Below are 12021 nucleotides of genomic sequence, written 5' to 3' on the forward strand. Positions count from 1 at the left end.
CTGAAGCTAACATTAGCTCCGGGGCTGAAGCTAACATTAGCTCCGGGGCTGAAGCTAACATTAGCTCCGGGGCTGAAGCTAACATTAGCTCCGGGGCTGAAGCTAACATTAGCTCCGGGGCTGAAGCTAACATTAGCTCCGGGGCTGAAGCTAACATTAGCTCCGGGGCTGAAGCTAACATTAGCTCCGGGGCTGAAGCTAACATTAGCTCCGGGGCTGAAGCTAACATTAGCTCCGGGGCTGAAGCTAACATTAGCTCCGGGGCTGAAGCTAACATTAGCTCCGGGGCTGAAGCTAACATTAGCTCCGGGGCTGAAGCTAACATTAGCTCCGGGGCTGAAGCTAACATTAGCTCCGGGGCTGAAGCTAACATTAGCTCCGGGGCTGAAGCTAACATTAGCTCCGGGGCTGAAGCTAACATTAGCTCCGGGGCTGAAGCTAACATTAGCTCCGGGGCTAACTCCCTTCACTTTGTGCTTGTCCACAGCAGAGGTAAACAGAAACAGTGAAGTTGGGGTCTTTATTATCAGCCACACTGACCACAACAGAACATAAACAGAGTTTTAACAGCTCCTGTATAACCAACTCACACTTCAACATGACAGGGGCTCAAACTGCTCTCAACTTCTTTCGCTACCGTCATGTCCACACACATACACTACACACAGTAGCCTACCAGATTAGTCACTGATCGCTAGCGGTATGAACTTCGTTAGCTTGTAAAAATCCATAAATTAGCCGCATCATTGTTGAAGCCGCAGCGTCCAAAGTGTGTGAAAAAGTAGCGTCTTATAGTCCGGAAATGACGGTAGGTTTGGATGTTCAAACGAAATGTGCTTGAAATTCATGTTTTTTTTTTTGGACACTTTGATCACACATCAGATTTGACATCTTGGAGTTTCTGGAGTTTAGCGTACGTTTCAGATCCTGGACTCCTCACAGCCAGTGTTCACAGACAGTGACTGACTGGAGTGGGTTCTGACTCCCTGTGTCCCTGCGTCCTTCGCTGTAGCTGCTGTGGTCTCTGCGGTCTTACTCCAGTATTGACTGAAGGTCTGTTTTCAGCGTGCGGTCTTTAATGATGTGGGTTTGCCCTGATTTTTTTTTTGGTCTCTTTCCTCCCTGTGTCTCCTCCAGTCTGTTTTCGTGATCACATACCGACTACCTGACAATCCCGAATTCAAGGTCTTCCAGAAGAAACTTCATGCCAGAGCTAAGAGGGATTTTGGAGTCCACTTGGAACCGTCCTTGGTAAGTCATCCCTTTTTAAGAACTCTCTTTAAGACATCATCTGCTTCCTGACTGTGATGCCAATATGGGCTGCTCAAGGGCTTGGGAGTTGAACCTAAGACCTTGCTGAACCAGATCCTAGCTCCTAACCATTGTTAACCTCTGAATCTGCTTTTTGGGAATCATTTCAAAATAGTTGTTTTTTTTTTTTTTTTAATCACCCTAAATCAGACAGATTCTTTACAAAAATCGATTTCCATTCTGTGCTTGACGTTGTCGTTTTTCGTCACCTCCGCAACTCTTGGCAGATGGACTACATCGCCGGAAGCTTCTACGACGGCTTCGTGTTGTACGCGCGGGCCCTTGAGGAGACGCTTGCAATGGGCGGGGCCCAGAACGATGGCATCAACATCACCATGAGGACGCAGAACCGCAGATTCTGGGGTGAGCGTTTCACGTGCACTCAACGTTTTTTAACCTGACGCTAACGAATCTGCTTTAAGCCCCATTGGAAAAAAAAAAACACAGTTAGTTTCGGAGAACAGCGCACTCCAGCAAACAGGCCCGCGTGCGTGCGCGTGTGCGGGTTCAACGACCTGTTCTGCTAACGGTGCAGTGAGGCAGCATTTGCGGCGTTCCACCATCGTAATTACAGCGTCACCGAACGGTTAGCGGTCCGTCCGATCCGTCTGCTTTCACGCCTCCCTGCTTTCAGACGAACACTCTGTCGCCGTTCACGTCCTGCTGACGGCAGCGCAACAATGGGTTGGACGGCGGCGTAAGAGAGAGAGAAGAAACAGAGCCTGCATTTGAAGGCCGACGCCGCCGTCTCGTCATTTAAATGTAGCTGCATTCACTAGCGCCGCCGCCGCAAGTCGCCGCACAGTAAATTAGCATAAACTATTGTCATGTAAGGAAAGGTGCTTTAGAAAAGTACTATAAATTTAAAATCACAACAACAGGTCTGGAATATCTTTACAGCATTCTAGGACCAGTGGTTCTCAATTATTTTCTGTCACATTCTAGAACCAGTGGTTCTCAATAGTTTTCTGTCATGTCCCCTAGTTGCTGCCACCTAGTGGCTGGAGGCTTGTTATCATCCAAGCATTACAGCAGTGGTACACTTATGTCCAGCTTGCTATATTCCATTGAAAGCCCCCCCCCCAACCCCGCCCAACCCCCATACTGTTTTGACCTTTTTGACAGGTTGGTTAATGTCGAAGAAAACATCACAGGAGGAAAAAAAAAAATACTAAAAAAAAATGTAATTAAGTAAAAGTAGCTCTTTGCTTAAATTCAAGTAAAAGTAAAAAAAAAAGCACCCATCGAAAAAGCTTCTCAAGTGAGTACAAATATTTTTAAAAACTACTTCGAGATTTACTTTGAGTAAAAGCTACTTTAACGTTACTTTAAATTCGTCGACGCTAAAAGAGGAGTCCAACATCCAACTATCCGAAAACGGAATTGAGAATACTATGATGATGCAAAGCCACTAAAGGACACTTGGGTTTTGACAGTGACGGTTCTGTCCACCTGGGTGGACACATTTTGCATCGTTATAATAAAGTTATTTTGCATTCGAAAAAAAAAACAAGGAGCTGCCTGATACTCAACTTCCATTTGTTGGTCGGCACCAGCCGTCGTCCAACAACCGGCTAGTGAGGCTGTATCTTCGTCTACGTTCTACGGCTACAGTAAAATAGCGAAAAAATTTCCCCACACAGTTTTCTTTCAGTTAACGCAGATTGTTTTTCTCCCCAAATTTTCCAAATGTGGCAAACTGAAAATACTCATGTCACAATGTACTTGTAAAAACTAGTTAAAAAATACCAATTTTCCCAAAACTACTCAGAGTATTTCAAATTACTCTACTAAAACTACTCAACCAGTAACGGGAGTAAATGTAATTTGTTACTTTCCACCTCTGCTAAAAAAATCGGACTCTTCAAAATGCAATTCAGAAAATCAACCACGGTTTCGGAACCTTTAGAGTTTTGTAGGAGATGAGATTCTGATTCTTTTAGGATTTTTTTTTTTTTTTTTTTGTTGTTGTAATTTTCTGTTTTAGTCCATGTCGTGCGTGAGAAGAAAATTAAATGTCGTGGGGACGTTTCAGGCCCCGATCTTACATCTTACAACATCTTAACCCTTGTAAGGTCCTTCGGGTCTAGACCCAAGATATACAATGTGTACAAAAATGTGAAGGACAGCGCACAAGGGGTTAAAATAGGCTGGATTATCTTATCTTTAAACTGATGTTTGCTAAAAGCAATTCCCGACGCCGTCTGTTTTTGGTTAAACTGATATTACGGTCATAGTGAGGATGTTTTACGCCCAGAATTCTGGTTGTGACATCAGACGCCGCTTTACACCATGGTCTTTGATTGATTTTTTTAGGCGTGACTGGACTCGTGACCACAGATCACAAAAATGCCCGGGACATAGATGTGGACGTGTGGGCAATGACGGACCAGAACACAGGGGAGTATGGGGTGAGTAACCTTTGAAAATAGATTTTCCCAAAAAAACTACATTTAGAAAAAGCTCCGTAAAAGCTAAGAGTGGACTCAAAGGGGAGATAAAAAAAATAAAAAAAAAAGACAGATAACAAAAGCAACTTTGCTAAAGAATATAAAAAATATAAAAAAAATGTGGTCCCAAAAGTTTAAAAAAATTGAGTCAACAATGTATTTAAAGGTACATTTTAAAGCCAAATATTTAAACAAAGTTAGACCTAAAATAGTTCAAGAAAGCAAACTATATCCAGATTAGCCTTAAACGAAAGCAAGATAAATCAGTCAAGTATAAGTGAAATATGCCCCAAAAATAGTACAATAACAGATTCGGCTAACAAAAAATATGACAAAATAGCATGAACAAAAATAAAATGTCAGAAATTAGCTATATAGCTATATAGCTAAAATGGACACATTTAGACATAATAGCCCTAAAATAACTTCAAATGCAAATTATTTAAAGTACCATAAAATATAACAATTTGCTGAAAAGGCAAGGTGAAAACTGATCAAAAGATTAGTAAGCTAGGATATAATGAAGTAAGCTAATTTAGCTACTCGGTTCTGCTGACAAAACACTCAAGTAAACCAAACAAACAACAACCCCAGCTAACCAACGCTCGTCAAAAATTAGCAAAACAAATCTAAAAAAGCCCTCACGATTTAGACAGTTAACTCATTTAGTTTTAGCTGTCCAACTGGACAGCTTTCAAGTTAGTCCCGAGACAGTGAAAATGTCCGAAAGACATTTTCAGTTGGACTTAGCGAACATCGCTGACAGAGAGAGTTCCTCAAGCTTGTGACTTTGGCGATGGAAGAGCTTGAGGTTAACCAAAAAGAACCATTAAGACTTCAGTCACAAAGATAGCTTTGATGTGAGCAGAAGACAACCAAATATTTTTTTTGCAGGAAAATAGTTAGCCATAGTTAGCACAGCCTCAATTTTACGAGGGGAACTTCCGACGATTGATTGATTGAAGTTCCAGCTGTCTATGTAGCTTTAGCTTTTGAAGTGATTGAGGGGAACTTCCGATGATTGATTGAAGTTCCAGCTATCTATGTAGCTTTAGCTTTTGAAGTGATTGCAGAAATGGTAAAAAATGTCAAGATGGTCCTAAAAGCCCCTGAGACATATTTCATATTTCTGGGGCAAGAGGTTCATTTCCTATCATGGTTTAAACCACTGGATTTAAAATGCAGTTTATTTGTTAGCGGTTGGCGTAAGAACAGCAGAAGGGTTACAGACATGTCAGTGGCCATAACTGTGGTCAGGAGGACATGGTAATGTAAGTCTTTATTGTCGTATCCTCCTCTTCGGGGGACAAGGTCCGTGCGCTCTTGGACTCTGTTTCTCTAGCAGAACAAAGGAAATGATACACACTTATTGTCTTAATGAGATCCTAATTGAACGTGTTTTTCGAGATAACTAGTTGCAGGCAGTTTAAAACCTCAGGCTTTGCCGCTGCGTGTGTCTGATGGCTGCTGTGTGGAAGTCACAACAGTCCTGGTACAGACACCAGCGCTAACATTAACCACAACAGTCCTGGTACAGACACCAGCGCTAACATTAACCACAACAGTCCTGGGACAGACACCAGAGCTAACATTAGCTTCAACAGTCCTGGTACAGACACCAGCGCTAACATTAACCACAACAGTCCTGGGACAGACACCAGAGCTAACATTAGCTAAAACACTCCTGGTACAGACACCAGAGCTAACCTTAGCTACAACATTCCTGGTACAGACACCAGAGCTAATATTAGCTACGACAGTCCTGGTACAGACACCAGAGCTGACATTAGCTACAACAGTCCTGGTACAGACACCCGAGCTAACGTTAGATACAACAGTCCTGGTACAGACACCCGAGCTAACGTTAGATACAACAGTCCTGGTACAGACACCCGAGCTAACGTTAGATACAACAGTCCTGGTACAGACACCCGAGCTAACGTTAGATACAACAGTCCTGGTACAGACACCAGAGCTGACATTAGCTACAACAGTCCTGGTACAGACGCCAGAGCTAACGTTAGTTACAACAGTCCTAGTACAGACACCAGAGCTAACGTTAGCTACAACAATCCTGGTACAGACACCAGAGCTAACATGAGCTACAACAGTCCTGGTACAGACACCCGAGCTAACGTTAGATACAACAGTCCTGGTACAGACACCAGAGCTAATATTAGCTACGACAGTCCTGGTACAGACACCAGAGCTAACCTTAGCTACAACATTCCTGGTACAGACACCAGAGCTAATATTAGCTACGACAGTCCTGGTACAGACACCAGAGCTGACATTAGCTACAACAGTCCTGGTACAGACACCAGGACTGTGTAGGGACTTGACGGCAGTTACATTTTCACAGCGTTTATCGCAGTCTGCCCACATGGCTTCCTGCTCACATTGATCCAGAGACTTTTATTGGTGGAGATTAACCGTCTTTTGCCAGCTGCCTGGTCAAAAGTCATCAGTCGAAGGTTTCGGCTAACTGTACATCGAGGAGGATGTTGTTTGTCGCCTGTCATCTAATAGGCCAGATGGCGGGTATCATAAAGCAACACAGGACGGATCCTGACAGTTAATCAATGAGTGATGACATATGGACTTTGCTATGGGAAAACAGATACAAAGCAGATGAAGTCAGGCTGAGTCACGAGTCATTGTTTATGTTTGAAGACATTTTCCCAGTTTGTCATTAGACCAAAAATCCATCCATACAGGAATTCAGCAAATTCAGCATCGGGCAACCGCCCCACTATTTGAAAAAGTACTGCCTTATAGCAAGAAGATCACCAGCTTGCTGACCAATCCTTGGTCTCTCTGTATGGACTTCGAGTTCGATGTAAACTGAGCACAGCCTTAGCTAACCCAGACCCGCGACCGAGAAAATGGCGTGAGAAAGTAGTGGGAAATGAATGAATAAATGAATGTAAAAGGACTTGTAGTGAGAAGGCAACAATTCCAGGACATTTGATCCTTTAGCTTCCAGACCTACAGCGGATATTTTTCACTAGTTCGTACTCTGTGCTCTGTTTTGCAGGTTTCCACTGCTTCAGTGGAAGTTCCAGGTGCACAGTTGGATGTTTTATTTTTAGCACTTAAAAACACACAGAACACTGAAATACTGCCATCTATTTCAGCATAGCCTCGGCCCCTGCACTGTCATAGCCTGCATTGTTTTGATGGCCCTTTGTTGGGGGTCCATCATTCCTGCCCTCAAGGACTCATAAAAGAGGATGAGGGTGGGGTGGGGGGAGGGGCCAAAACCAGAATAAGGTCTGATGAGCAGAGTCATGTTTCACAGCAGGACCACAGATGTTGCTGGTGAACCTGCACTGTCAAAATAAAGCTGCGCCAGACGTTGGTCAATCCTGACGACGGACTCTCTGAACAGTCAAGATGTTTACAGAAAAACAGCAAGGCGTTGATGTTACTGTGGGTTTTTTTTTTTCAGGTGTGAGAAGTGTTTGTAATGATGGTGCACACCCTCCAAACCTGTAGGTGGCGGTAATGTTGTTTAACCATGAGTTTTCTGATCACATCATTAGCTCAAGTCAAGTCAAGACAACTTTATTGTCAAATATGCCATACATACAGCACAAATGACATTTCTGTCCTTTCTGATCCACGGTGGGTGTCACCAGAGCTAATGTTAGCTACAACAGTTCTGGCACAGACACGAGAGCTAATGTTAGCTACAACAGTCCTGGTACAGACACCAGAGCTAACATTAGCTACAACAGTCCTGGTACATACACCAACACTAACATTAGCTACAACAGTCCTGTAACATACACTAGAGCTAACATTAGCTTCAACAGTCCTGGTAGAGACACCAACACTAACATTAGCTACAACAGTCCTGTAACATACACTAGAGCTAACATTAGCTTCAACAGTCCTGGTAGAGACACCAACACTAACATTAGCTACAACAGTCCTGTAACATACACTAGAGCTAACATTAGCTTCAACAGTCCTGGTAGAGCTAACATTAGCTACAACAGTCCTGGTACAGACACCAGAGCTAACATTAGCTACAACAGTCCTGGTGCATACACCAGAGATAACATTAGCTACCACAGTCCTGGGACAGACACCAGAGCTAACATTAGCTACAGCAGTCCTGGTACACACTCCAGAGCTAACATTAGCTACAACAGTCTTGGTGCATACACCAGAGATAACATTAGCTACCACAGTCCTGGTACAGACACCAGAGCTAACGTTAGCTACAACAGTCCTGGTACAGACCCCAGAGCTAACATTAGCTACAACAGTCCTGGTACATTCACCAGAGCTAACATTAGCTACAACAGTCTTGGTGCATACACCAGAGATAACATTAGCTACCACAGTCCTGGGACAGACACCAGAGCTAACATTAGCTACAACGGTACTGGTACAGACACCAGAGCTAACATTAGCTTCAACAGTCCTGGTACAGACGCCAGAGCTAACATTAGCTACAACAGTCCTGGGACAGACACCAGAGCTAACATTAGCTACAACAGTACTGGTACATTCACCAGAGCTAACATTAGCTACAACAGTCTTGGTGCATACACCAGAGATAACATTAGCTACCACAGTCCTGGTACAGACACCAGAGCTAACATTAGCTTCAACAGTCCTGGTACAGACCCCAGAGCTAACATTAGCTACAACAGTCCTGGTACAGACACCAGCGCTAACGTCAGCTACAACAGTCCAGGTACTGGCCAATAGTGTATCCAGTCCACAGTAGACCAGATGACAGGGTTCAGAGCAAATGTCTGTTCAATATAGTAGTGTGTAGTGTTCAATATAACAGCTGAAATTCTACCGTGAATTTGTAGTTGACAGAGGAACGATACAAAGTATGAAAGTAAATGTTATTCCTTATTAACCTGACGACCAGTCACCGATGTTTTAAATTGCAAAATGTCGCTTATTGTGTCAAACTCTGCCATTTTAATAAACTTAGTGATTAATCACTAATAATAGCAACAATTAACTAACAGCCTCCAAGTAAATGTATTTCTTCTTTAGCATTATTTTGTAATTCATTGGTTTGTTGTGGGTCTGCAGCTGGTTGCGTACTACAACGGAACCACCAGAGACATCATTTGGTCCCAGACAGAGAAGATCCAGTGGCTGGGCGGGGCACCACCACTGGACAACCCCCCCTGTGTGTTTTCCAAAGATGACCCCACCTGTATCGACGGTACGACTTCCTCTTTTTTTTTTCTAACAAGCCATTTCACTGTAATTACAATTTTTTTTTTTATCAATGTAAAATCCTATCCAAAACACATGAAGCAGTGACTATCTGTCTCTGTCTCCAGACCATCTGCCAGTCCTTGGGATTGTAGCTGTGGGTTCTGGACTGGCTCTGATCATCTTTGGAATCTCCAGTTTCCTCATTTACAGGTGAGTGTGCCTCGCCCCTCGCCGTCTCTGCTGCTTTTAGCCTGACCCAGCACGCTGAGGCCCTCGCCCCTTTCTCTGCTGCTTTTAGCCTGACCCAGCAAACACGTTTGTTTTTAATTTCTTAAAGTCCCCACCAAACAAGCCAGAGTTGGCGGTCAGAGAGTGAGGCGTTTGAGCGATGATTTATGGCCTCTGCAGCTGGAGGTGCCAGTGTGGTATTTACACCATTGTTGCCACAGCAACAGCCCAGCAGGTGACGGCGTTTACAAACCCACCGGAGTGTGTTTGAGCGGCCGGTGTTAGCTCATTCACTGGCCCCAGACCAGCTCTGACTACCGCTCTTATTAATGATCATTAGTCTGTTCATTAGCCTGAGGTTCCCTCTGCTCTGGACTGAGCAGCTACCACCCTCTGTTTTACTGCACACACACACACACACACACACACAGACACACTGCTCCTGGTCGTTGTGCCAGGGTTTGTGCTTGTTTGTTGGTTGTCGTTTGTCTCGTTTTTTTTCCCTCATGAAAATTCGCTGTGAGGAGCAAAAGCAGGACTTAACCTTTGCACTTTTTTTGGGTCTACTCCTGTGTTTAGTTTGAGATGGAAACAAATGAACAAGTGTCATTTGTTTCCACAAACCAATTTATAACAGCGACATTAGAAAGAGTGATGTAGTGTTTCGTTGTAAACATAAAGACACGTCGGAAGTTGTTATGTCTAACGTGTGACAAAGGAACATCTTTAAAAAGATACATTTTAGCGTCCGTAGTGTAGATGTGTAAGAAGGGGGTTTGAATAAAGTGTCCACAGTGAAGACCTTTTTCACTCATGTGAAAATATATGACATATTTGACATGGTACAGACACCAGAGCTAACGTTAGCTACAACAGCCCTGGTACAGACACCAGAGCTAACATTAACTACAACAGTCCTGGTACAGACACTAGAGCTAACATTAGCTACAACAGTCCTGGGACAGACACCAGAGCTAACATTAGCCACAACAGTCCTGGTACAGACACCAGAGATAACATTAGCTTCAACAGTCCTGGTACAGACACCAGAGATAACATTAGCTTCAACAGTCCTGGTACAGACACCAGAGATAACATTAGCTTCAACAGTCCTGGTACAGACACCAGAGCTAACATTAGCCACAACAGTCCTGGTACAGACACCAGCGCTAATATTAGCTACAACAGTCCTGGTACAGACTCCAGAGCTAACATTAGCTACAACAGTCCTGGTACATACACCAGAGCTAACATTAGCTACAACAGTCCTGGGACAGACACCAGAGCTAACATTAGCTCCAACAGTCCTGGTACAGACCCCAGAGCTAACATTAGCTACAACGGTCCTGGTACAGACACCAGAGCTAATATTAGCTACAACAGTCCTGGTACATACACCAGAGCTAACATTAGCTACAACGGTCCTGGTACAGACACCAGAGCTAATATTAGCTACAACAGTCCTGGTACATACACCAGAGCTAACATTAGCTACAACAGGCCTGGTACAGACACCAGAGCTAACTTTGGCTACAACAGTCCTGGTACAGACTCCAGAGCTAACATTAGCTACAACAGTCCTGGTACAGACACTAGAGCTAACATTAGCTACAACAGTCCTGGGACAGACACCAGAGCTAACATTAGCTACAACAGTTATGGTACAGACACCAGAGCTAATGTTAGCTACAACAGTCCTGGTACAGACACCAGAGATAACATTAGCTTCAACAGTCCTGGTACAGACACCATAGCTAACATTAGCTACAACAGTCCTGGTACCAGCTGTTGGTGATCAAACAGTTCTTTTGGTAGAACTGTCAACGTCTTCTATTTTCAAGCTCTCTTCTGTCCTCTCTGTGACCTTTTAACCCTTTAAAGTAGCTCGAAAAAGATTTTTATTCTGAAAAGACTCAAAAGGCGTTTAGAAATTTTCGGACAGAACCCGATCAATTTTCACACTGATAATCAATAAAACCCAGGCCGTGACCCACTGATGCTGAATTGGGTCCTGGACCCTGTGGTTGTGAACCTCTGATTTACAGGAAACATTTCATATGTCGTTTCCTCACTGTAGATATAGAGAGCAAAGCAGTGACATGCGATCGGGGGGAGGGGTGGCTGATAAAAAAAGAAAACAAGTACATAAAATAAATATGAATGTTGTCCACCGATCTGTGTTATAGATGCATTTTCAGTATGACTCTACAAAAATATTTGTTATACAGCATACAATAAAGTGCAGAGAAAAGTCAGCAGGGGAGGCAGGCAGTACTCTGCCTCACCTCAAGGGGGCGTCTGAAGGTCAAAAATAAAAATTTGTGCTGCACTCATCTCTATACTTCAGTTTGTTTACAGTAAATATGAATTGCTTAGACACAAGAAGGGTGCTCTATCCATTCCTATAAAATAAACGGGTTTGTTTTTTTAGGACAAATATGTTCCTGTGCATATATATTTGTGTTGCTGTAAGTGTAAATGAAAGAGGAATGCTGATGGGATATAAAGCATTACCAGGTGCATGTTGTTGGATGGATAGTGAAATAAGGTGCTCTTTTCAGTTATTACAATTGTAAATCTGACTTCAGAGGAGTCAGTGCCTCACCAGCCATGAACCTCACCGCACATCACTGGGACTAAGTGCAGATCCATACTTTACTGTAAAGGGTTAATATCCCCTGATTTAAAAAACATTTCTCCACTTCGTTGATGAAAATGCACAGTATTTGTTACCATTCCAGTGACATTGACTGTTCCATACTTTGAATGAATGATTTTCTGTATGAACTATCTATCTATCTATCTGTCTGTCTATCTATCTATCTATCTATCT

At 43.3% G+C, this 12021-nt stretch overlaps 1 protein-coding gene across 2 annotated transcripts in view; it reads left to right on the plus strand.

Moving 5' to 3' along the window:
- The window catches only part of npr2 (natriuretic peptide receptor 2), a 75407-nt gene that overhangs the window by 24100 nt on the left and 39286 nt on the right, over positions 1 to 12021 (plus strand). For both annotated transcript variants that reach the window (XM_008324303.3, XM_025061982.1), the window contains exons 3-7: positions 1138 to 1251; positions 1539 to 1674; positions 3628 to 3722; positions 8829 to 8964; positions 9086 to 9170. In XM_008324303.3, coding sequence (XP_008322525.1) covers positions 1138 to 1251; positions 1539 to 1674; positions 3628 to 3722; positions 8829 to 8964; positions 9086 to 9170 — 566 coding nt within the window. The remainder of the gene's footprint in view (positions 1 to 1137; positions 1252 to 1538; positions 1675 to 3627; positions 3723 to 8828; positions 8965 to 9085; positions 9171 to 12021) is intronic.

This window comes from Cynoglossus semilaevis, chromosome 14, assembly GCF_000523025.1.
Source record: "Cynoglossus semilaevis isolate Cse_v1.0 chromosome 14, Cse_v1.0, whole genome shotgun sequence".
NCBI classification, from domain to species: Eukaryota; Metazoa; Chordata; class Actinopteri; order Pleuronectiformes; family Cynoglossidae; genus Cynoglossus; species Cynoglossus semilaevis.